The 27,153-nt window shown below is 38.2% G+C and overlaps 2 protein-coding genes across 5 annotated transcripts in view; one reads left to right on the top strand and one right to left on the bottom strand.

Annotated features, from left to right (window-relative positions):
- FBXL2 (F-box and leucine rich repeat protein 2) overlaps nt 1-27,153 on the top strand; it is a 520,918-nt gene that overhangs the window by 68,030 nt on the left and 425,735 nt on the right. The window contains exon 16 of one of the 2 annotated variants that reach the window (XM_075418794.1): nt 9,943-10,025. The exons of the other annotated variant lie outside the window; for it this stretch is intronic. The gene's annotated coding sequence lies outside the window, so the exon portion shown is untranslated. Of the gene's footprint in view, nt 1-9,942; nt 10,026-27,153 lie in introns of those variants that run through there. 2 annotated transcript variants of the gene reach the window in all.
- Nucleotides 1-27,153, bottom strand: part of UBP1 (upstream binding protein 1) — a 39,835-nt gene that overhangs the window by 6,346 nt on the left and 6,336 nt on the right. The window contains exons 2-11 of one of the 3 annotated variants that reach the window (XM_075418790.1): nt 23,154-23,305; nt 17,214-17,290; nt 14,499-14,604; nt 13,814-13,920; nt 11,943-12,095; nt 11,679-11,789; nt 11,038-11,145; nt 3,878-3,981; nt 3,120-3,174; nt 2,845-2,938 (exon numbers count right to left, since the gene is read on the bottom strand). In XM_075418790.1, the coding sequence (XP_075274905.1) occupies nt 2,845-2,938; nt 3,120-3,174; nt 3,878-3,981; nt 11,038-11,145; nt 11,679-11,789; nt 11,943-12,095; nt 13,814-13,920; nt 14,499-14,604; nt 17,214-17,290; nt 23,154-23,305 (1,067 nt within the window). The remainder of the gene's footprint in view (nt 1-2,844; nt 2,939-3,119; nt 3,175-3,877; nt 3,982-11,037; nt 11,146-11,678; nt 11,790-11,942; nt 12,096-13,813; nt 13,921-14,498; nt 14,605-17,213; nt 17,291-23,153; nt 23,306-27,153) is intronic. The other 2 variants (XM_075418791.1, XM_075418792.1) reach the window with 2 other exon arrangements.

Genomic DNA, 27,153 nt, shown 5'->3' with positions numbered 1-27,153 from the left:
AACATCTATACTTTTAAAAATAAATTGCATGTTCACTGGAACCAAGAATAACAAACCCCACCGCTATAAAAATGGAATCCTGTGAACACGAACAAGCAAGTACAATTTACACTAGGCACCAGCGAGCCCTAAGAAAAGCCAGTGGATTTTCCAGAGGTGGTTAGTTTCACTTGATGGTGTTCACATCCCGACACAGTACAAAGTCTGCACGGCACACAATTTCTGTAGAGACAGATGACTGTTCAATACCCAGACAATGGCTTAAATGACTCAAAGTTGAAACTGACACCCAGGTTAGCGTATTTTAAACGCTGTGAAAATACAGAGAAGGATATTTGATGGTTTCTCACTCAACGAATCATCCCAGTCATTCAATACATATCCTCTATGCACTGAAGTTATTACAATGCACTCATTTATAGAAGGTGCTGCTAAAGGCTGGCGTAACTACATCAGCGTGGTCCGATCAGCACATCCGCAGCCTATGGGGTGAATCCAGGCTGTGGGATGCTTCCGTCCGAAAGCGGGTGGGTTTTTTTAAACAATCCTGGGAATAAGCGATCTCTGAAAACAACCGCTTCAAGAACACTTACTTTAGAAAAGGAAGCTTCAATAAAAGATACTAAGCAGATCTAAACACAAAATGGAAGGATGCATACTTCTCAAGAGCAGCTTGGGTATCAACAAAGAAAACAACAGTCTCAAGAACCAGTCACTGTAACAGACGAGTGGGAGGGCAGGGGAAAAGAAAAAGATAGTATTTATTCATGAAAATACTCTACAGACAATCTAGGAATGCACAGGTAAAAGCCAGCAAAAATAATTTGCCATCATACCCGTTAAGTACTATAATAAAAAACACCACCACACCTGAAGTAGTGTAATTAAAAGCTACACTACACTTCTTGCTTCAAAGAAAATCGATCGGCCAATTAGTATTTGACTTCTATAAAGATATAAAGATAATAATCAAGAAGATGATCTGCTCTAAAAGTATTCCAAGGGTCTCTGTCAGAAATTTGGTACTAACATGTACTGAGAAAGCTTAGCAATCTCAACACAAGAAGCACAAATCAAAAACCAACCAGCAGCAGCAGACTAAATGGTCAATTGTCCAATGCTGCAAGGGCTGACAATAAAATATTGTGCTTTTCCATCAGGCCCATGGTATTTAAAATCATCATGTCACTGATTAACTAAGGACCCTTAGTGTGTCAGTCTTGATGAGCTGGTAGCTGCTGTTGGTTCAGGGGCGCCTGCGGCAGCACTGCCCACTGACACACGCAACCAGGTCGCTTGGCTGGAAGGTGCGCTGAGCCACACTGGGAGGGAAACCCAGGACAGCCCAACTTACTGCCGAGACAGCTCGTAGTGCCATGTGGTTCTTACACATTACATATGTTAATCTGGGTTTTTTCCCCTCAAAGAAATCATATTCTTATGTCCCAAAAGCTGCAGTTTTTCCAGAGGCCTCACCACCATCTAAAGGTCGGGTCAGTTTTTATCTGGAGAAGTAATATTGCAATGAAAAACATCGTGGACCCCTGGGGTCTCAAAATTTTAGTTATTTTTATTATATTACTGTATTATTATATAGCTTACAAAATTTTAGTTATTGCTGCCCAAATTGATGTCACCAGATCTATACATAAATAACTTCTATCAGCACCATGTTTCCGTATGGTTTGCTGAGGAAAGTACTGCAAAATACTGGCGCATTCATTCGTGAGATTGCAGAACTTCCTTTCTCAGGGCTGGATGACACCTTCACAGCTTGTTCACAAAGGCTAAATGTGAGCTTATTTCTCAGAACCCGCATATCCTAGCAGAAAGCATTATGAATTTTAGGCGAAAAACATTAAGCAGCAGCAAACAGAACTGATTAGCGACAGAAAGAGAAAACTTTGAGTCTTACAGATTTCAAGAACGCCACGTTAAGAGAACCTGTACTTTCGGTCTGGACCGAACGTGGTCTCGACCAGGGAAGATGCAAAGGGAATTCTGGCAGAAGCGTCAGCTATGCTACGTGGCGGAGAGCAGGAATTATTCACCAGATTCTCCCCATCATGTGTTGCCAAAGGAAACTGAGAAGGAATTTTACTCATGGAGTGTACTGTGTCATCCCACTCTTTGCCCGATTTCATGGAGGATTAAAGAAGCAAACGGCAAAACACAGCCCCAGATAGCGCATCTAATGCCACTTCTTGCTTCCATACGTATAGTGGGAACTACACCGACACGCATTTAAGGAAGAGCAGTCAGACATTCTGCTGAAATGAAACAAATAGCCAAATACATGTAGATAAAGGACTTTTCCTCCTGCATGGCACTGAAGTGGAGTTTGATACAAAAAAGAATTTGCCATTTCTGTGAATAAGATGACTATTCACAGCTTCAGAGTTTGGAAAGGTGAAGCTTTATATACTACAATTAAATCTACGTCCTAAGAAAAGATCTATCATGGGGCAGATGTTAGCAATTTCTTGCGCTTTCTTTGAGATCCCTGCATACTGGCTGCCATTAGGAAACAGCATAGCAAAACAGATGGCCTGCTGGTCTGACTCACCAAATTAACTTATTTCTCAAAGGACTACTTAAGGTTAAAATGATTTAGTGAACTATCGTCAGGGAAAAAAGAACCTATCTTCACTTTTGGGCGTTAGGGTGAATTTGTGCAAAACACAACTAGAAAAAAATGCCTTTCGATGCAAACTGAACATTCAATAAGCAAATTAGTAAATTACAGTAAATATTGAAGCCATATTCTTTTTAAAAAAGTATTTTCCCACACAAAACTTGCTCACTAACACACAAAGACAGACTCAAAAAGTAAACGACAGATACCTGAGAAATTTGAAAAAAGTCTTGTATAGGTAGAGAACCTATGCTTGAGCAACCATTGCTGAGTTTCCTGGATTGTGGCTGAAGGATGAAGCTGCTGTAAGAAACAAGATTGGATATGATAATTTGGATATTAAATTAAAACCCCAAACCATTAAAAAAACCTCCGTCAGTTCAACACTTTCTCAGTAGCTATTAATATCAAGATATGTACAAATCAAACGTCCTGACACAACTACAAATGTAGCCACGATCAATACCAGAAAGCAAACACTCACATCTCCAGACCCTTGAGAGGTTCCATCTCCTTGATGATTTGGGGAGGAAGAATTGCTACAGATAGGGGGGGGGGAAAAAAAAGTATTACTAGAAAATTATTAAGCAAAGTATTTAAGCACTGCTGAAAAATAACCTGAAATTCCCACAGCAATCAATATCTCTGTTGAAAGACAAATTAAATGCTGCAGAGTGAAACTTCTGTCTTAAAGGGTGACTGAGGAAGACGTAGTAAAATACAAGGCAGACACAACAGACAATATTACTGTGGTTCATTCCTTGATCACCTAAGTTTAATTACAGTAGTTTAATTAATGCCTCAATACAAAACGTTTTTGCCAATACAATTTCTGTTGTAATGCTTGTTAAGATTATTGCTGGGTTTTTTTCCTTGCAAATTATATTAACCGTGTATGAGAGGAATCAAGACTGTTCTTACTGAAAAAAGCTAACTAGTTTCCATAGACAAGGACTAAATTCAAATAGTTAAAAGGTAAAGTGTTTGCTATATGGACAAAGGATAAGAAGAAAAGTTTCCAACAATGTATAGTGAGAAAGAAAAATGCTGAAGCAGAATTACATTATAATTGAATCACAATGCACATGTCAAATTCCAAAATAAATATATAGGTCAAAACAATCTCTCATTCCCCGATGAGCCCAGAAAACAGTTGCAGGCTCCTAGATTTACTCAGAAAACACTTGAATGATCCTGATTTTAAAACGCTATCTTTAATTAAGATACGGAAAAGAAACCTACCTGTCTGGGACACTGTAGGTATTATGTTGAGCAGAGGTAAAAGTTGGAGCAGGAGTAGGACTGTTGTTTACAAATGTTGTAGGAGTATCAGGCCATGGTGAGCACTGAAGATGAAGAATAAAAACTTAAGTTTCTCTTGACAGTACATTTTTTACTCTGATACACAGTTTTTTCATTTAAAGCTAGGTTTTTTTTCGACAGAGAATTTTAATTTGTAATTCCAAATAACGATTCCCTCTGTCCCACACATTGCATGCAGACACTCGAGGCAAAAATCAGTTTTGTTTTATCTTGTTCTTTCAAAAAGACTGCTATTTATACCATCCCCTGTTAACAAAGTCAAGGTATTAGTGGTGGAACTGGCAAAAGACCTGTACAGATTATTCAGTTTAAAACCAACCAACCACCCCAAGCCATCTGCTGAAAAAACTTCTTTCATCCTAAAAGGGATGAAGGGGCTGTTTCAACTGCAGGTATCATGACCTGACAATAGGTGTTCAGTAGTTATGAAGCTAGATTTCATTTTGTGGATAAATTTAATGTATCTGCCCTGACAGCAATTAAATACAAGTAGAATTTTCAGCAGAAATTTTGTGAATGGAAATTTTTTATTAATTTACTGCAGGACTAAAATGATGCTTACATGTACTGCTTTCTCTAAACTGCTTGATAAACTGGAATTTAAGTCATCACAAGTATGAATCAGCTGCCGTATTTAGTCGGTCTTTTCTGGGTATTTTTCAAACCACCATGATAAAAATCCTTCAAAATGAGACTAGCTTTTAGTGTTTCCAATACCACTGCAAATTCAGTATTTTAAAGACAAATAAAAAACACATTTTGGAGTGTTCAAAGACAAACAGACAGGAGTAAAACAAGCAAGTTTCCCGAGACAAAGTAAGCTAAGACCATGCCTTTTAAAACAACAAAGATTTCTGATATGCACCAGCTAAATACCCTGTTCCAGAGTTGTATCACAGCCTTGCGGGAGAGGAGGAGGAGAGAGGGGAACAAGTACGACCGAAGATTAGTGGAAAAATATTTCAACAATTTTGTGTTGAAAGACCCTTTCACTATCTGGGGGAAACAGTAAATGAGCGCAATACCAGCTGCCATCTTCTGTAAAACTGTTAGTAACATTTCTGTACTAGAGTCCACTCTTCACTGGTCAGAGTAAGTCTGCAAGTTCCCCATCACGTTGCATACAATTTAAAAAAATTAATCTTGTATGCCAATAGCTTAAAAATTAGGAAATTCTTCATCTGTCCAAGATCTGACTCAAACCAGTATTTTTGCTAGCCACTGTGTACACCTTTGATTAGATAGTCAAAGCCATAATTTACAAACAGTGCCATCCACCCACATGAAGTACATTCTTCTACAACCTTTTAGTATTACACACTTCCTCCTATTCTGTATATTCCCATCTGTTGTTTCTCTTCTGAAGTGCATTTTAACATCAATCTCAAAGATGTTATAACAGGTAGTTAAAACAGGCCTTCATTCCCTACTTATGTGGTCCAAAGCCAAAATTTTAAAATAAAAGCTCAACACAATAATGTTAATTTTTTTCTTCTGAAGTATTTTGAAAGTATAATTAATTTTCTTTAATTTTCTGACATTCTCTCCCAAATTTTAATGCAAGATATTTATCTGGACACACAGACGCAAGCTGTACATCGTTAGCCACTATTCTATTACAAGATTCTGTTCAACATATATTTAAATTCAGGGGTAGGGAAGAATGCACTGGTCTCAGAGACCAGGTTTTGAACCATTCCCCAGACATGTAATGCAGTTAATGTTTCTGTCCTTCTAACCCAGCTGAGGTTGTTCACAACAAAACTCTGAGTTTAAACACAGGAAGAAGCACATTTGAAATATTCAGAAAAAGAAAATCCAACCCAAAGCAAGCAGCCTTTCTTCTAGAAACACACTTTCCTACCTCGTCTTCTCTTCCAGCAAAAATGTTACCAACTATCCACTGAGACTGAATCAGTTGGTTGAAAAAAAAATTAAAAAGTAGTAGTAATTATATTACTACTGAAACATTCCCATTGGCTCAGTTCTCCTTTTTAATGTCTTACACGTTGAGATACTTAATTCTGAAAGTTTCAAGGAATACAGAAGCCTAGCATTAAAAAAAAAAAAAGCTACAGCATATATTCTTCAAGTGTCTTCTGACAACTAACGCCATCTGCTTGTGCTTTCAGTATCACTCGCATGCCCAACTGTCCCACACTTGACAAACCCACTGTGTTCAGAAGCAGGATTAGACAAACTCGTGGGCATCAAATCCCTTACCACTAAGACGACTCAGCAGGGCTGTGCTCTGCAGCATCCTGCGTGACAATTCTGCGCACCACGGTGTTATGAGGGGAACGGATCAGGGAAGCACCAACGCTTCCCTCTCGCAGCCCGTCTTGAACCAGCACCCGCAACTGCCACTGCAAAGGACAGAGCACTGGGCTCTACAGACTTGTAGTCTGATCCATCAGGGTATTTCTTACACTCCTAAGCCCAAACCCAAGTTAACCAAAGGAGATTCAGCAAGCTAATGATACTAATACAGAAGTCCCTGGCCATTGGATGTAAATTTAAAAGAAAAATGTCACTCTGTCACAAGGAAGCATCCAACTCTGTAAAAAGCCATCACAGAACGCAAAACAGACGGGTGCTGTATCTTTACCTGTAATGAACAATGAATACATACTGGTAAATTTTCAAAGAAGTTGTTTTTGAGGTCTCAAGACTAACTGCCCTCCATTACTAGTACACTGATACAATACTACTGATGCAACTGTACTCCAGAAATTATGCCTTAATTTCCAAACACTTACTAATTCTTGCAAAGGAGAAAACTATTTTGGTCTCAGATCTTTAACATTCTTGTGTATACAACATGAATGAAGTTATAAACTGTTGACCAATGGTTTTACTGAATTAAAAAGGAAGACAGGAAATGTTTCTAAGTATGACTTTTCAGACACGGGATATGTAGCATTTAAACTCACAACGTTCCTAATGTCTTAAGAATTGCAAAAACTCAAGTTACTCAAAGCCACTGTTTAATGTCATTTCCCTTCCTACTTCCAATCTACCTGAATCTGCCCAAATTCATGCTTTACAAGAGAGTAAAACTGAACTTTGGCAAAGAACTCCCTACTATATTCAAATACCAAACCAATATGAAATCAAAATGTTTGTTCTCTAAATTAAGCTTATTATACTTGGGCACACAGCATCATCTTTAGAGAACACGACAGCAACTTTATTATATCTGGGACAAAGCTTTTTCAAGGAACCTGCAAAATACAGGGTTCTGCCCCAAACAACTGCAGCTGATGGCAAAAGCAAAAAAAATTCTGCTCTTATAGGCTTAATTATTCTGAATGCAGAAAGTCATTCACATTATGTATCCTGGATGCTGCTGATACTGCTATATGAATTATAGATACATGTAAGGAGAAACAAATTGAAGAAATACTATATGCTTATGTTACTAAATTAGTTTTGCTCCAGCTCCACTTTGACTCTCACAGCCTCCAGAAGGTTTTTATATTCTAAATTTAAGTCACTTACAGAAAATATTTAACTTCTGCACCAATCTTTCACGTCCAAAACTTAATGTTCTAATTTATTTCGAGGTCTATACCTGCAAGTCTTCTAACTTCCATGTGCCCTATAATCAGCTCTATCTGCAAAAAAAAGACCATCTGACCAAGTTTAATCAAATTGCAGATTTATATATTCTAGCTTGTGACATATAATATAATATATACTAATATAAAAATCAACCAAGATACTGCTGACAGAAAAAAACCCCAACTATCACAATACAAATTTGCCTGTTTTTTAAATTCAAAGCCTGGGAAAGAATGTGGTGGGGTTTTTTCTCTTCTTCCTTAGATAGGCTCTAGCTTCTATATATTTGGAAGAGAGGAAAAAATAAAGTGCTTCCCTTCATAAAATGGCCCCTGGCCGAAGGTCACCTGTACATAAACATCCACTCTGAGGTCCAGAAGGCAGCACTACTTTTGTAGCCTTTTATCTCTACAGAAAAAAAAAAATCAACGCTCCACAGTATGAGAGTCAGTCTTGACAAGTAAACTATGCATCTGTCTGTCTGGAAAATACTGTGATAAATACTGCAGAAATTGCAGTGAATGCACTGAATTTTTGAAATATCAGATGAATAAAAAAAAGCAATAGAAAAGCATATCTAGATGGCATTCTTATGAAAATGAATGAGAAGCAAAAGATGGGTGATGATAATTAGAAAAAAAATCTCTGGTTCTTAGGAAAGGATAGGAGAAGAGAAGAGCAGAGCAGCATGACCATTCAGAAAGGAAGCTTCACCAAACTCTTTGTATTGCATTAGAATCCCATACAAATTAAACTGGAAAGACAAGATATTAGATTCAATGTTTCCTGAAGGAAGCACAGTAAGAAACCATTTGTCCAAATCAGATTGTGGCTGAGCTGGAAGAAATCATACAGGAAGGAGAAGAAAAAAAAAAAAAAAATTAGAAATATTCAGCAAATAAAACAGCAGAATCTTGGAGGGGAAAAATAAAAAAGCCAACATACAAAATGAGATGCAAAATGCAAGGAACAAAAAAGACAGCCTATATGATAGGTTAGGTGTAGCAGGAAGATAACAATACCCAGCTTTAAAAAGGAAGAGAATTATAGATTGGATCAACCTAAATTTCTGGAATTCAAGAAAAGATAACAGAAAACTATTTCTGGGCATCTAGGAAGCAGCATTGGCTAAGCAACAGCCAGCACTCTCAGCTTTGTCAAGGAAACAATCCGGTTTTGCTTCTGTAATGTAGCCACAGTTCCTAAATCATGTGAAGTACAAGATCCACCATATATAAAGATCCAACATGTAAAACAGAGTCAATTCTCATACTTAAATGTAGGGAAACAGGTCTTTACAGTTTTTGTGTCTAAGCCCCTCTGTGATGGCTGTCCTGGACATACGGGGTACGTCTGATCGTGACATAGGAGGCAAGTCTGATAACAGCCAAACCTTCTGATGGCTACGTTTGGGAAGACAGATTTGCAAGGACAGAGTTGCTCTAAGTAGAAACATGCATCATCCCCTGTCCATCTTTACAAGGACTACAAGAATAAGCCTGTCTAGTGACAAGAGAAAGAGGCTGACGAGTTGGCTTTCAAGCTGCAAATCAGACATTCCTTTTCTAGATCAAGCAAACAAGTCATATGCTCAACTCACAGAGTTAAAAGCAGTACTTCATGAGCGTACAGTGATTACCCAGGCTTCACTAAGAATACAGCAAAAACAGTGTTTCATGGTATTTTTATGGGTTTGGTGGTTTCTAATAATTTTGCTAATGATAAAAATCATTATCATGATGGAACAGGTTACGTGTTAAATCTGCAGATGATACCAAGTTAGCTAGGCTGAAAGCATTTCACCCTACAGGAATAAAATTCAAAATGCTCTCAACAAACTGACCAAATGATCTCAAGATAGAGTTTTATTAACGGCAAATGCAAACCAGGAAGAGTCAGCTGCACCACTAAAAGAACTTCAAAGCTGCACATAGTTGTTATTCCAAAATAGTCTGTGGGTCATCCTTCATCCCAAGGAAGAAGCGAAGAAATACACACGTACACGCTCTCCCTTGTGTCCTTTGGGAAAGGCTTTAGAAGTCCAGTACTACCTGTCCAAACTTAATTTTTCTTCACTACAATTAAGGTAATGCTCCCATTATTCATAGAAGCTTAGTATCTCATGAGATTGCTAAATTAAGAACAGACTAAAGAACTTCCAGGTATCATCTAGCTACAGTTTGTCCTACTCTGGACAAGAGATTTGTTAGATCTTTTAAAAATGCCTTTTTATATTATTCTTCCTATAAGCAATAATCATTCAATGAAGTACTTTTACAACAGAAAGAGAAGAGAGCATGGGGGGAGGAGGGGAGGGGGGGACGGCAGAAATCCTTCCAAGGACCAGCTTCATAAGATGCTTCAGATGTGCTTTCTAAGTGATAAAATCCTGTCTTCTCCTGTCTGCACTTCCCCCCCAGGATCATCTGGAACAAATGAAAGAATGTCTGCATCACCAAAGAATGCTGAAGCTGCATCTTAAAGGAAAAACACATCAACCAAGAAGAGTAGAAGGTAAATTTAGGCAGCTCAGTGCTTACAACAGTTTTCGGGGGGGGGGGGGGGGGAATCCTCCAAAGAACCCATCTGACTTCACGTTGTTTCTTCCCTCCCACCCTGTTACACAGTTTATAAAAACAAGAGGCATACACTGAAGTATTTTATAACCTAAACCTTAGACATCACTTTCACAGACCATCAATACAAACTAAATAATGTCTGAAGACAAGAGTCAAGTCATTGCCTAAACGCTGCTGGGAAAGAGCTGTCAGCACAATATGCCTGTTCAAAGAACAGTCAAATAATTGTCTTCCACAGTCACATTACTAATTGACATTTAAACTTGACAAATGGAAAATGCAGGGCTGTTTCTCATCTGAAAAATGTAAGGTCTTAATGATATTCACCTTAAGAAAGATCACTTAAGAAATCTAAAATGCTAACCCTTGACAGGAAGAGTTCGCAGGATATATGTTAGATTCATTCTGGGGGCACACACAGGGTTAGCGTACACATATCATGAAAATGCGCTGACTCTTCTAAACTGCATCAGCCCTGCTCGGAGCACAATATGTAGATGATGGCTAAAGGAAAAAGGAACTAACGATCAACCATCTGCAATGCTACACAGCTTTTTAAAAATATTGATGTACATGGAAACTTACATTGAATGTAAGTACAAATACAGAACAAAACACTAAATTTCACTGTTCATACTTCCACTAATTACACACACACAGGAAAGCAAAAAGCTGCTTCATTTAAAGTTGCATAAATGGAAAGCTCTGGACTTCTTTTAAAAGAAGTTACGCAGTCCCTCTGCAACAGTTTAAGTGTTAGATTTAGGAAGGATTCCTTTGCTGAAAACAAACATGCAGTAATTGGTATACATAAAAGTGAATAAAATTAAAACACAGCAATTAAAATATTTTTACTTTATATAATGGAAGTTTCTCCTATATCTAACACTGCACAAGGTATCTTGCACAATGAAAAGGTAAGCAGAAGTCCCTTACACTGCCTCGCTTTGCCAGAGAATCACCGTAGTCTGCTGGCAAAGTCCGCTTGCTGGACTTTTTCTGCTCATGTTCAACTGCATCTTCAATTATAGGCTCAAGCCTCATCTGGACAAACACCAAAGATTTGGATCAATTTCTTTTCATTATACAGTGAGGAAAGATCTAACAGCCTTTTAAAAACTTCTGAAATCTTTAGAAAACTGCACAGAACTCACTGATGTTTAAAAAAAAAGAAAATGCAAAAACGTACTGAGGCTCTGGCCTTAAATTCAGTAATCTCCAAAAAATACACTTGGAAGCTCAGATTTGGCAGATAATTAAATTCCAGATTCCCCCCTCTTTCTTTTTCTTTTTTTTTTTTGCTTTTTAGATCTGTACCAGAAGACTTGCTCTAGGGTTCAGTACAGTCTGTCAGTGTTCAATCTTAGTGTGTTTTAATACAAGTATGTATCAAGTATGTTAATGAAAGTTTACTAAACAACATCTTAAAATTTAATGTTGCTGTTCACTGGACGAGTTTGTCAAATAAAAAGCTTATCTTTGTGTAGAACTAATTCTTCCCCAACCCTTCCAAGACTGCAGCTAAGTTACACACTGTACCTATGTATTTTCACCTCAGTAAGCAGATATTTTGTTACCTCTGTAAGAACTGTGGTGTCATATGAAGGCTGATACTTTTCTTTTTCATGTGCAGTTCGCTTTTCCATCTTTTCTCTGTCTGTTTTCTGTTTCCTGTCTGCTCCTTTTGGCTAAAAGTGAACAGTTACATGAACAAGAAAGCAGGTGGAAAACAGTTTTGTAACTGAAATCTGATCTCAGAAGTCAAGCAGTAATATAAAGATGTCCCCCATCTTTATTAGAGCTTCTGAGAGATGTATCAAGGACCTCTTTTCTACTGTTACCTTAAAAACTTTTATTTGACAACTGGCTGAATGCAGATGATCTGTATATTCTCCATTTTCAGTCTGTTTAAAAGTGTCAACCTGAATCCTAAAAGGAACTCCTTTCTCTCCTCCATGTTTACGAGGGGTAAATTCAGTGCTGATACAATGTACCTGGAAAAAAACAATGACCAAACAAAAATGACCCTCAGAAGTATTCTAGACATGAATTTCATTATGTGTTACCAACATCATACACATTTTCTATGGACAAGGAAGAAATTACCCAACCTATCTGTGGACCAAGCTGCATAACTAACGTTTTACTACTTTTTATGCCGACATGCAAACAAAGCAAAAGCATTGTATTTGAGCTGACAGAGAAGAGGGGAAGCAAGCAAGCATGTCGCCAAAATCTCTCCAAAAAGCAGAAGTCATCATAGATTCTGATTAAAAGAGAACTTGCTGGATCTTAAGAAAAATGTACATGGATGACAACTATATCTATGATTACTATAGCAAAAACTTTTTCAAGATACTATTGTCCAATGCATTATAGCTAGAATAAACTTCAGAGTTACTTGTAATATATATTACTAAAGCTGTAGAATGTCACTGACTTGAAGAGTTTTTAATCTCACATGAAATTAGGGTACTGTCAAATATGCCCGATTTCCTATTAAAGTCAGCACGCTTTTTAGTCAGTATGTAATTGCCTCAAGTGCTTCATCACTACCCCTAAAAGATATCTAAGGAGAAAATCAGTGTAACTGAAAGAGTTACGATGAATCTCACTGGACGGTGCTCCCAATTTTTTTTTTGCTTCCTTATGGAATTTTAAGCGAGCCAAGCACCATGGATAATGGCATACCTTGCACTCTCAATGACTACAATACTATCTTTTTATTTCCTATAGCCATCAACAACAGAGAACCACAGATGGGAAACTGGAGCTTTAAGTGTGTAATCAGTGCTGCTCTGCTGTGTTCTCCAGTCTTCAGAAAAAATGAACTATACTTGCATAATTAGAATCCGTTCCATTTTCACTCAGTCTGTTCTCACTTCTTCTAAGGAAGTACATAAACAAAAACATTCAATAGTTTATCTCACACTCTTCAAGGAGACTACGTTTTAGTACTTGTGTAATTCTTACTAGAAAAAATGTCTTAAATTGTACCAGATCAAAGTTAATTTACTGACAATGTAGAATTTAAGCTATTTTGGCACCCTCAGTAAGAAACGCTGCTACCTCAAACTTTCTACCTTTTCTCCATAATAAAACCAGATCTGAGACAAAAGTAAACTAAAAACTCCAGTGCAAAACTGAACATTCCATCTAAGTAATTTCTAGAGAAAGCATGTTCAATTGCCCTGAATATCATATACATAAATAATAAAATTCCTACTACAATGAAGTCTACTGACATAGTAAAAAGCATCTTTGAATGTCTGATTTCAAACTCTCTTTGTAGCCGATTAATTTTCATTTTGTATCCTCAAGCCAAGCCTCTGCCATAGCACCCCACTAGGAGAGTGGGCCTCTCAACTAATAAAAAGAAATTGTAGTGACAGTTATTTAGAGGGATATAAATTAATTTTAATACTCCATGTAACTAAATATTTTAACCATGGCAGCTTTCTGCAAAGAGCTTTTTCAAAGCCTTTTATTTAAGTTGTTTTCAAAAGATGCTTTTATAAACTCAAATCAAGTTGAAAAACCTGACTAGGAAACATTACAGAACTAACAGTTGCGATGAACCTGTGTATTCACAAAGCTGGTATTTCACGGCTATCCCACAAAGAAACAACCATGAAGCTTCATAGTGCAAATATACTACTGTTTGTGATCTGAAAGGCACCAAACAAACATCCAGTCAAGTAAAGTTTCAAACCTGAATAAAAGCAGATGTACATTTTGTTGGATCCCACAAAAATTCAACTGCATTGAGCTGGCTTGGATTTGTCTTGATATCAATGACTCCAACAGACATTGGAATATCTACATTAAAACAAGCAGTATATATTTTAAAATACTAATATTCCAAGAAAACACTAGATTTTAATATAAGGTTACCATCAGCAATCACGGGTAGGGTGAAAAAAGGTGGGCTTTGGTGGATTGACCATAAGCCCACAAACTTTTTCTCAGGACTAATCTGAAGAAACTTAGTAGACTCAACATACAAAGTTCTCAGGGTTAGGGGGTGTTTTTTGATTCCCTTCCTTCCCCACCACCGCCCCCCAGCTTACACAACAAAAATTATAAAGTTACGCAAAATTAAGAAACCATGTTGGTGTCATTTCCACAATCTACTAAAGACAGTTACTTTTGTCTGTGTTCTCCCAATTAGTGTAACATTTAATAATCAAAATTAGATCACTAAACGTATAAGGTTGCTATCTTACTTCTGCAGCAAAGGTTTTAAAGTAATTTGACAGTGGTAAGAACATTTATCTTCAAAATACACACTATGACAAAGCAGCACACAGAAAACTAGACTGTTGTTTTTTCACTAGCCCTAGCATAAATGTGACCACGATCAATAAAAATTTGGAAATTGAAATTGAATTTCATACCTAAGTCAAGAAGTCTGTCCCCAGGGCGGTTCCACTTCCAACCTTCTAGCTGCTGGTGTTCTGTGTATTGCAACCTTCTGTCATGGAACACAACTCTTATAATACTCTAACAAAGAAGAAAACAAGCATCTGATAAGCCACAAAGTTACTATATGTTTAGAAATCACCTGAATATAAAGCACTAGAATATTCCAGAATAGCCACAGTGCTGATAAACGCACATTTACAGCAAGAAAACTGGCAACCATCAGTATCCCAAAATATTCCAGAACATAGAAATAGAACTGAGCAGCAGGACATATTTGAAAATGTGGTAAAAATGCAAAAGATGATTACATCTGATTGCATATTCTAAAGGTCACTATGAATTACATGCAGTGAACTGAGCAACACCAATAGCATACTCTCAACACTGTGTAGGGAACACAAATTTATTTTAGAAAACAAACACAAAAGACTTCATTATTCTGAAAAACAGTGCATATAGTTCAACCATTTTCGTCCATTGGTAATTCTGTGATTTTTTTGTAGAAAATTTTGAGAAATAAAATTAATAGAACAATCCCTTCCTAGTACTTATAAACATATTTACAACAAATCATTTATTTTAATTAATAGTAAGAAGTAATAAACAACTTCCAAACTATTCCAGTTCTAGCTGAAATATTAACCTAAAAATACTGTGATACAGTTAACTTTGTTCAGCTAGAAGCAATTAGCCAACAATACCTATTTTTTGTGACCAGTTCTGCTACGACTGTGCTCTTAAGTCATATTAAAGAAAGGTCTCTGTTCTCCTGCATGAATGCACATACAAAGCAATTTGCTGCACAGAGGGGAAAAAAACTGTACACATGAATTGCTACTGAACAAACAAAATGTAGACAAACTTTTTAAAGTCTTATTTTTTCCCTTTACAGTCTTACTTGTATTCACAGTGGATAAAAGTGTTCAAAAAAACCCAAGAACTTTTATACGAAGTGCCTCCTCCAGATATACTGCATTTCCTTGGTTTTATTTCAAAGATATCAAGAAAGCACGCGCGTGTGCATGCACACATGCAAACAAACATACTGCTCCTTTTTCACTGCAAACTGGCAAGTTGGGAACTTGGAAATATCTGCAGCCACGTTCACCAACACAAAATGCCTTCTTTGTTGAAGTACTGGGATTCCAGTGTTTAAGGGTCCAAAATGGAAATTTGTTGATGCCACATTACAATACTTTGCTGTGATAAAATTTACTTTTTTAAACTTTTACACTGTTTTCTTCTATTTTACTGACCACACGGTTCACCATCAATATATGAACCTATAAAATTACAGCACAGAGATTCCCCAAAGCTACAACGAAAAAGCACTAAGGGGACGAAACAGTCAACACGCTTACTACAGCAAGTCAACATGCCAGGCTGTAAAAGGTTTAATTACAGAACGCACAAATCCCAGTTTTAGACGTGTGCTTAACACGTCCTGAAATTATCTCTGAACAACCCACAGACAAATAGGAACAAGACGCAGGACTACACAAGCCAGCCAAAGTTCACAAATTATAAAGCCCAAAGTTGACAGGCGAAGACTCGGCCTCCCACAGGCTCACTGTTCTGGTGTACTTACCGGTATCACTATCAAAGCAACTTCCATTGAACTATTTTTCCTTCTTCCTCAACACATTAATAAGATTTTTCAGAAAATTTAATAGAACTGTCAGATGTGTATAAGAAAAGTCCACATCCCCACCCTCCAGTAGTTCTTTTAATAATTTGTGCCATGAACTGTACATTTTCCAGTCCACTTCGTTCTTATACTTCATGCAATACCTCGGATCCACCGCATCTTCTGCTAACATTAAAGCATAAGGAGACAAATCTGGAATTAGGAACAGCAGCTCAGCTATGGAACACACTGCTCAAGAAGCAGTAAAATTAGAGATCTGTTTTTCCACAGATACATCTATGCCAACATTACATCGCTGCAAAAAGCATAGGTTGGCTCAGTGTGTCTTCGACAACACCTATTAAGAAACATGCCCACTTCTTTCTAAATGATCCTCCAGCTTCCTTCCACATCTCCTAATCACTTGAAATGGAAAACGAAATGGCTCAGATGATGTCAGATACCAATCTATAGACAACTAGGTATCTTGGGCTTTACATACAATAATTCATTCTTCACTACACACAAGGACTCTATGCATTGGGTTTTCATAGCCTTCCTGCTTTTTTTTTTTAAAGTATCTAGTGACAGCAGAGAAAAAAATCCATAAAATCTACAGTGTCTAGATTGAATTTCTCTCACCTAATTATAGATATCTAAATTTGAGATCACTGTTACCACAGCTTCCTTTTACTCAGCAGAAAGACACGGGCACATTTAGTGGAGATTCTTCATCTCATCTTAAAATAGATCAGACTGCAGACCCCGTAAAAGGTACACAAAGTGATTAGCTCACCATTAGTTATCTAAAATGACACGAAATCAACCCATTCATAAACGAGAAAATGTGTACACGTGTATTCTTTTCATTTGTAGCAAACCTGAAATAAAACAACAAAACTAGGCACTAGGTTTCACTGTGCCTGTTTTATTAGTTGGTCTGACCACCTGGTCCACCTCCCTCCATGTATCAGAGTACAGTAAAAGGTTAAAAACGACTCTTATCACATGCAACCAGCAGAGGTTTGTTAGTAACACTATCTTGAGAACTTCAGCTCACCTTCACCAGTTTTCCATTGATCTCTGGTATGTCTCCAGCTTTACGATTATCTAGCATCCGTATTTCATAGGACTGACCTTTAAAGAGAAAAAAGTTTGTCTCAATAGAAGAGTCAGAGCACAAAGCTGTTCTGTGTTTAGAGCACCTGAATTAGCTTTTGGTTCACACACAGTACAAAAGAATCAGTACCTGAAACTTCCATTTAAGAGATTTTTATAACAAGGTTCACTTCACAGCACAGAAATTAACGGAACAAAATGAAACTTTTTGGTCCCTTTAAAAATACAGACACTTTCAAAGTTATAAGTATTTCATTTTACCTGAAGTATGAGTACTTGTTGCTCTATTTTTTTTCTGAAGAAAAACTTTTCAAAGTTGAATTCCTTTATTTTTGAAACTGATGAAAGGCAACTAACTGAGAACTATAGTCTGGTCTTCCAGAACAAACTCTTGCAAAGAGGTTTTATACTCTTCATAGAGCATACATACTACTCTCCCATGTTTCATTTTCCCCATGTAGCTGTTGCCTTTGTGTGATTTGTAGGCTCTGTATCATCTCAGAAACAAGCCTTCAAAAGAACTAGTTACCGGTTATTTCAAACAGGTATGAGCAAACCTATCTTTCCAGTGAATTTGATGAACTGTTGTACTTCAACAGAGACAAAGCTCACATTAATTTATTTGAACTATAGGGATTTTTTTCTTCCAAGGTGAGCAGCACATACTCATTTGAAAAATCACATTTCCCCAATTAAAATATAAGACCAAATAGATTTCAAGAGATTCACTAAGATCAAGTGCAGTAAATTCATTACCTTCTACATTACCCTCCAGACTACCTTTATGCTCTAGCATTTACTACTTTTAATAGGCATTTACTGGCTTGCCCTACAAGAGTAATGTTCAGCTGTCACACCCCTGTGAATAAGCAAATGATTTCTTCAGCTCCTTTCACTGCTTCATACACTGCTGTTACCTCCCACTATGGAATGTTTGGGGTTTTTTGCTGTAACGTGATTAGCACTTTTACATATATACTCTATATATGTACAAGCTTTCTTTACCCCAGCAGCATTTGATCACTGATGACATAAATATATATAAATATTAAATGTAACTAGTGCAGCTGAGTAAAGCAATAGATCACTTCTCCTATATTTAACAGGAGGGAATTTTTTCCTGTTAGTAAGATTTGTTCAATAACCAGTGTTATTTTGCTCACATGGAGATAACGCATATGTAAGTTCATCTGCATTTATAGACAATATCAGGTGTTTTTTTTAATCTAGCACTAATAAAACTTTTGCAAATATTTCTCTGTTCTCTTTCACCATTATTTTAAAAAGTAGGAGATGAGAGAAGAAAAAAAAGATTTTGATTGCTTGCTCAACATGCATTGCTAACCTTTTACAGGTGCAAAATAATATTTTAAAGACAGAAGATTTGATGAAAGTAAAAATCAAGGAATGTCAGACTCAAAAATGCAAAAATAGCATACGGAGTTTTCAAAACAAAGGGACGGGTAAGTTTCAGTCTAGATTTTTTGATACGTAGCTGCTCTTAAAGTGTAAAAAGCACCCCAACGTTGATTGTAGCCATCCCTGTACGACAGCCATACATGCTACATTCTCTGCTGTTTCCCAGAGAGCAGCCACAGCAGCAAGGCAATACAAGGTGCTAGGAACTTTAACTGCCTGCTGCTTAACACCAAAAGTGTAGCACCCACTTTCACAAAAATCACAGGATCACAGAATGGTTGAAGTTGGAAGGGACCTCTGGAGGTCGTCTTGTCCAAACCCTCTGCTCCATTCAGCAGGGCCACCCAGAGCCAGTTGCCCAGGACCAAGTCCACGCTGGTTCTGAGTATCTCAAGCATGCTCATGCAGCCCATACTTTATTAGCTCCTCTGTGAGATCTTCAGGCGAAAACAGCAAAAGCCTTACCGAAGACAATGACTTGTAGACAATATCTACGACTCTCCCCTTGTCTATCAAGCCAGCCATTTCATCATAGAAGTTTATCAAGCTGGTCAAGCATGACTTCCCCTTGGTGAACTCATGCTGACCACTCCTCATGACCTTCTTGTCCTTCATATGCCTGGAAATACTTCCCAGCAGTATTTACTCCCACCATCTTCCCAGGGATGTAGGTGAGGCTGACCAGCCTGTAGTTCCCTGGGTCCTCCTTTTTGAAGACTGGAGCAAAAAGTCCTCAGGCACCTCTCCTAGTCACCATGATCATCCTAAGACTATTGAGAGTGGCCCCACAATGATATCTGTCAGCTCCCTCGGCACTCATGGGTGCATGCCATCAGGACCCATGAATTTATCTATGTCTAGTTTGCTGACGACCAGCTTGCTTAAGTATTCCCTGACTTGTTCCTCTTGCACCACAGGTACCTATATTCCTTGCTCCAGACTTTCCCTCTGATGTCTAGGGCCTGGGATTCCTGAAGGCCAGCGATGCTAGTAAAGACTGAGGAGAAAGCGGCATTCAGTATCTCAGCCTCTTCCATGTCCTGTGTCACCAGAGTCCCTGCCCCGTTCAGCAGCGGGGACATGTTCCATACTCTTCCTATTGCCTCTTACGTACTTACAGAAGCCCATCTTGCCGTCTTTGAAGTCTTCACCAGATTCAATTCCAGCCAGGCTTTAGCTTTCCTGACTGCAACTCCACATGCCCGGACAGTGTCTCTGTATTCCTCTTGGGTTACCCACCCCTGCTTCCACCTTCTGTATGCCTACTTTTTGTGTTTGAGTTTTGCCAGGAGCTACGTGCTCATCCATGCAGGCCTCCTGCCATTTCTGCCTGACTTCCTGCTCACTGGGATCCACTCCTTTAGAAGCTGGAAGAGGCAATCCTTCAAGTAGCTTTCTTGGGCCCCTCTTCCCTCCAGGGTCTTATCCCATGGGACTCTACCAAGATGATCACTGAATAGGCCAGAGTCTGCTCCTCTGAAGTCCAGTGATGTGATCTTGCTTTCTGCCCTGCTTCCTGCTCTCAGGATCCTGAACTCCACCACCTCTTGCCCACAGCAGCCAAGGCTGCCTTCAACATTCACATCCCCAATGAACCCTTCCTTGTTCCATGAGGCAGAGCACCTTTCCTTATTGGGTCCTCTTATCACTTGGGTCAGGAAGTTGTCATCGATGCTCTCCAGGAACTTCCCGGATCGCACATGCCCTACTGTGTTGTCCCTTCAGCAGACACCAGGGTGGCTGAAGTCCTCCTATGAGGACCACAGTGCCTGTGAATGTGAGGCTACTTCTAGCTCTTCATAGAAGGCCTAATCTCCTTGTTCTTCCTGGTCAGGTGGCCTATACCAGACACTCACTACAACCGTCACCCATATTGTTCTGCTCTTTAATCCTTAACCCATAAGCTCTCAGCTGGCTCAGCACCCATCCCTAAGCAGAGCTCCAAGCATTCCAGTTGTTCTCCCACATAAAGGGCAACTCGCCCTTCGTTATCTTCTTGCCTTGCCTTTCCTGAAAAGCCAGTATCCCTCCATTACAACATTCCACTCTTGCAAGCCATCCCATCATGTCTCCATGACCCCAACAAGATCATAGCCCTTGCATTTACTTCCCACGCTGCTTGCATTAATGTACATGCACTTCAGAGAGGCACCCCACCATACCGATTTCCCAGAAAGGGTTTTGAGGTTTCTTTATAATGGTGCTTTATAGGTACTTCCTTGCCTACATCCAAATGCTGGAGGTGACCCTGTTTAGGCCCTGTTTTGTCGATTTTGTGTTCCCTTTCAGGCACATCACTCCAGGCCTTTTGCTCATAAACCACGTCCATCACTCCCTCACAGTGCTGCTTATAAGCCTCACCCTGCCCTGTCATTCCTGCTTCAAAGCCCTCCTCACCAGGTCAGCCATCCTGCTGGCAAAGGCACCTTTGGGCCCTCTTAATGAGCTTGATCCCATCTCTCCCAAGCTGTTCTTTGCATTCACAGAACTACAAACCTAGCTGCACTGTGTAAACAAACTTAACCAATGCTTCCCCTTTTAAAACAGTTCTCTTCCATACCACTTTTGCTATTTGATCTACGTCTAGCTGAACAGCAGCAAACTCAAAACACTGTCCTACAACTCTGATATGCATTCTCAGTGGACTCATGTAGCAGATTTAAGAGTTAATAAGAACCCTGCAAAACCCTGAATAACCAACCATCATCACTCCAAGATTTGAACTTCTAGAACCAGCTTCAGCTGCAAACCGAATCACTTTAAATATTCCATTAGCTCACAGAATCATAGAATATCTCCAGTTGGAAGGGATCGAGCCCAACTCCCTGCTCCTCGTAGGACTATCTAAAACCAAATCATATAACTAAGAGCATCATTCAAGACGCTCCTTGAACTCTGAACAACACTCTTAGCTATTCCAATTAAAATACTTACTGACAGAGGGTAAAGTCAGGGCTTGCTTAAGTATTGCCTTAGGAAATGTCACCATAGTTTAACAGACAGGGTAAACATTCCCATTGCTTCTAGCAGATTTTAGGGCCCCGGTACACAGCTAAACACTTCCATGTATGAAATGCATCACCAAAAGTTTACACTACTAGAAGCACTTCAACTGGAGCAAAAAGGTTATCCTATCAATAAAACACACATATAAAACATATGAATTCTATAACCTAGTAAAGAAATTAAAAAGTTAAATAGCTCACAAAGACTAAGGAAAATTCACCAATACATATTTCAACCTGTGTCCTCTTAACTGCACATTAAAGTAGTACACTGCTCAGAGGAACACACAGCTAAGAAGATTAATTGTACCAATTAATTTGGTACAATCTAATTGTACCAAATATGGTAGGCTATAGAAAAGAAATCCTGAAATGAATTTTTTTTAATTGTTTTTATTTTTCATACAAACTCTGCTGTGGGACTGTGTCTTCATTACAGTGCTATCTATTGAGAGATTTTGTGTCAAAGTCCATAAAGGAGGAAAAAGGGAAAAAAAAAAAAGGCAAAACTAAATCTAGAAATGGTGATCCTAGAGTGTTAGAGCCAGGGGAGCGGAAGGAGCAGGTGGCAGTGTACAAATCCATTGATATGGTCCAAAACAAATGATAAATGGTTTTATTTGAGTTCAGAATACTAGCTGACTAAGCTTAGCACAGCAATGTAATTTCCAGAGGTGAGGGAGGTTTTATCACATAGCAATGACTACATTTAGATTATTTTACCCAGCAGTCAGTGCCCTCTGTAGAAGAAAAGCAAAGTTTTCATGCAAATCAACCACAGGCTATGAGGAAAAAACAGCAAGACTCACATGCAGCATTTATCTAATTCATTTCTGATAAACGTAGATGTGAAATTCCCACAAACTTCAAAGGTAAAAGGTAACTACAAAAGTAGCTTCACTTGTGTCTATGTTTCAAACATAATACTGTTCTGGGCAGAAATGTATATAGCTAATTTGAGAGCAGTTACAGACAGTGTACTCTTGCTGTGCAACACTTTTCGTTTAGGGATTGACATTTTAACATTTATTATGACTTTTTGGGGGTGTTTGTGCGTACTTTATGCAAATATAATCAAATTAGCTTGTTATTATCAATCAAGTTTAAACAGGAATGCAAAATTAGTCTTGTATTTTAAGCTACTACTGCATGAAGCGTGTCTCCTAAAAACTCTGTCAGCTTGATTTTACTGGGGGAGGTGGGGGGATGGAGGGGGGTTACACACAGAGCAGAAAAAAGACCCCCAAAAAACAGAGTCTAAAGGGGAAGTAATGACAGACTATGAGTCTGCAAGCTGGACAAAACAAGACTACTACTAAGGTATCCAACATCATTTTTGATATGCATTTATTTTTGATGTACCCACATATATCAAAACATGAAATACAATTCCAGTTTTAGACTTGCACCACAAGCTGCATTCACTATAGTTATGTCTGCAACATACGTATACCAACCTTGATTCAAGTATGTAAGAGTTTCATCATATAATTTTACTGCTGGAGATGTTGCAGCACACATAACATACTGGAAGGGTGGATGTTTGGTCTCATTTTCTTGTGGAAGGCTGGAATCTTCCTGTTTGAAAATAGGCAGTGCCAAAACATCACTGAAAAGAACAAACAAATAACTTTGTGAGACTGTTGGCCCTGTTTTGCCCAAAGTTAAAGAAAAAAATAATCATTTGTGACTTAAAAACCACCATGGAATATGTACAAAATTGTGTCACTCTGAGTTTATTAGTGAAACCAATGTGTGCAGTATCCAAAGCATTTTCCACCAAAATTTTAGGCTAGGATACACAAACAATGCTCTGGGACCTAAGCAGACAGTAAATAAAGTTGTGCTGATCCTCTGAAAATGTAATCTTCAGTTCTTGTCTCCAGTGAAAAAAAATCAGTTTACTCTTAACTATTCACCTGTCAACATAGGCAAGCTTGCCTAATACACGTGCAGTTGAGAGCAATGCATTTACCTTCTTCTTCGAAATAATACATTCCCCAAAGTAAGTTATTTACGCTGAAAATCCTTCTCCCCATTTAGTATAATTATATCTAATCTATTAATTCTGTTGACATTGAAGAATTTTCAATCTTAACTTATTTTAGGCTTTAGCACACTAAATTGCACAAAAATGATTAAGTGGCAGATTCACAAAACATAAGTTATAGAAAGTATCTGCCAAGATTCACTTCATTTATAGATGAAAGACCACCAGAAAGACTCTGGAACTGCAAAGTTTCTGAAGAGTAAAGAGCAATCCATCCAGGTAGCAGTAAGAGAGACAACTTCACCACAACCAGCAAACAAATCTTGTGCTTTCTACGGAATTAAATATTCTGTACTAGCAATAGATTTATTTTCCTTGTATACAGTAATCCTTCATCTATAAAACTTCAAAGAGATTAGTGAGTTATGTTCAAAGACAGCATTTTTCTAGCACTGAATTTTTGTTCATAAGGAAATTCTTATCTGCAGATCCATGAAATTTTCTTTGAAAATGAGTTTCTAAACTGAAGTAAGATTTCTCACACCACCCCACCTGCTGATCAGTTTTAATCTACATGCATCTTTTGTTTATTTCTCTTGCATTGATCACAATCATAGATTTAATATATTTTATAAAAGAACTCTGTCTTATCTGTACTGCACTATTATTTACACTTGATACCCTAAAATTTTTGAAGTAAAATTGGTTTTGCTGTTCCTCATTTCTGTGAGAGCCTGCTTTATTTAAAGAGAACCCTGTAATTCATCTTTAATTCCATATCTGGAGAATCAAAAAGTATCAGTCTTCTAATCAATTTAAAAAGTGAAATCACAGCCAATATTTCTGTGTCACAGAAGGTTATAGTACAAACTTGGTCTATGTAAGTATTAGGTGTGAGGAGTACAGCTTGGGCACCCCAACTTTTCTTTCAGAGCATGTGCCACATACAGTAAGGTAAAGGTCAGTCACATCATATTGCACTCCTCTGGCTACCTGGAATAGGTTATATTGACCCAAAAGAGGAAATACTTACAAACACTGAAAAAGTCTAAGAAGTTTGTCTAGACCTGTACAGTCTTTCCCCAAAATAACAACTAGAATTTAAAGAAGACACCCATACAGGTTCCTTTCCACTAGAAAGAAACCACAGTAGGTTTTACAGACAGGGATGAAAGAAGGACAAGGCAGGATAGCGTCCAAAAAAGCAGTACAAGCCTGTTGAACCACACCTTAGCTACTTTTGATGCCAGCTCCCCAAACCGGAGCCCAGAAGAGGCTGCACTCCTTAACTCATCACAAAGGAAGATAATGTGAGATACCCACTTAAGAGAAGCGGATGCTTTTACAACAGTTTCCTGATATAGACAAAAGCAGCGCCATATCCAGAGGGAGGACAGCAAATTTTATAGACTGGTGGACTGCTACTTGAGGGTGACTCAGCAGGAACGGTGAGATGCTTCACGCCTTGGTATCAGCCAAAAGGCCAGTGTGAGCAAAGGGCAGCCCAACGCGAGAGGGAGCACTGCGACAAGCAGACAGAAGCATGGCCTCAAGACAGGACTTCTACTCTAAGAACCCATGCTCGTCACACACTTTGGCACATAAAACATTAGTTAGAGATTTTATGAAGAGGAACGTCAAAATGAAAAGAACACTGAAATAATAACAGTGTTTAACATACACACATAAGAGTCGAAGTGCAACAAAGTAGGCACACAACGTATCTCACCAAATAAACCACCTGTAATTCTCAACTAAGTTCTGCAGCACTTGCTTTCACATAACGCAATACTGAAAAGAGAAGTCTTTTGTGTATTTATGAGAAACATCTTTCAAGCCTTCATTTTCCACCCACAATTTAAAGATAAAAATGCATGTGGTCTGGCTTAGAATGTATGCTGGAGTTAATGAACTAGTTAAATTAACAGACAAGGCACTGGAAGCCAACAAATACAAATGGAAGACAAATTAGCCAGCTTTAAACCTGCTTTTGCTAATACTTACAAAGCGGTAATGACTAACTGCCACTGTGGAAGGAAAAAAAAAAAAAAAGACACCTAACTCCTCAACCCTACAATTTAGTTGTAAAGACAGCATAACATGCATTCTTAAATGCCACCATTCCCCCCAAAAAAGAAACCCACTCCAATGAACAGCACAAGGCAAATGTAAGAATCTTCATTTATTTTCCCAGATAAAAACATACATTTTTTAAAATAAAAGAAAGTCTTCTGAGTTCTAGCACATTCCAAAGGAAAAGAGAAGCCATTGCAATTTAAAATCCCTTCCTAGACCATCTTTAAATAAATCCAATTTAAATAAAATTTTGATTTGTTCACTCAAATAATCAAATATCAGTGTTTTCACATTTAAACACATACTTGTTCCCATCTAAAACCAGACAAAAGCTGCAGGTAATTAAAAAGAGTCAATAAGGTATGAACAAAGTATTTCAGATTAAGATTTTAAAGTGTCAGTGATAGAAAAACGTTAACTGATTTAGAACCAACTATTAAGTACTCTTTAAAAAAACGATGTATCTTATCTGACTTTCAGCAAGCAAGCTGCTATGAAGCTACCAGTCTATCCTTCCGTCACCGCTGTACAGCGACAGAGTGATGACCAGTTTTATCTGACACCCGTGAGCCTACAGTTCAGCAATGCAAAAGGTCTCCCGGGCAATACTGGCACAAAGAACTTCTGCCACGTGAGCTGCTCCCTCCCTACCCTTCCTCTCCCCACAATATTTTTCTAGGCTAGGCTGGAATCTCTGTCAGTTCATAACACTGCCCCACACACAGCTACACAACTGAGGATGGCAAAAATAGGTGATAAAAATCTCACTGTAGAGAAAGCCCTATCCTACTATCTCGAGGGCAGGCATAATGAGTTAAGCCCGTTTACCTCCTCATGACTAGCAATAACAGGGATATAGGAATCAGGGAAGAAATTGCTAATCTGTACACTTACCTAGAAAATCATCAGGAACGTGCAGCTTCGAGAAACACAAGAATACAAAGAACATTCCTCCGAGTTCTCCGAGGCCAGACTTCCCTGTTCTTTATCCTTGCACTAGTTCAAATAGATAGGGACCATCTAAATTTCACAGTGACAAGCATTTTCTACAAAATAAAATTCACTGCTCACACAGCATGGCTGAAGAAAAGATGCCACATGTACTCACAATTCAGAGCACAAAATCAGCAGGAAACAGAATTTTAATATTTTTAATAGTTCTCTTTACATACGCTGAAGAAGAGTTACCTTGTAAGTGATAAACTGCATATAATATATGCTACTATGTACATCACATTCCTAAAAAACTATGGAGATCCTAAATGATTCTTTTTACCACCTCTAATTTCATACTGATTCTATTATAAGACCGAAACAAAAAAAACAAACTAAAAAAAATCAGAAAACAAACCAAAACCAGGAGAGTAGGTCAGCCTTCTCGGTTCTTGCTT

The sequence above is a fragment of the Opisthocomus hoazin genome, chromosome 4 (assembly GCF_030867145.1).
Source record: "Opisthocomus hoazin isolate bOpiHoa1 chromosome 4, bOpiHoa1.hap1, whole genome shotgun sequence".
NCBI classification, from domain to species: Eukaryota; Metazoa; Chordata; class Aves; order Opisthocomiformes; family Opisthocomidae; genus Opisthocomus; species Opisthocomus hoazin.
This window is presented reverse-complemented; position numbering and strand designations above follow the sequence as displayed.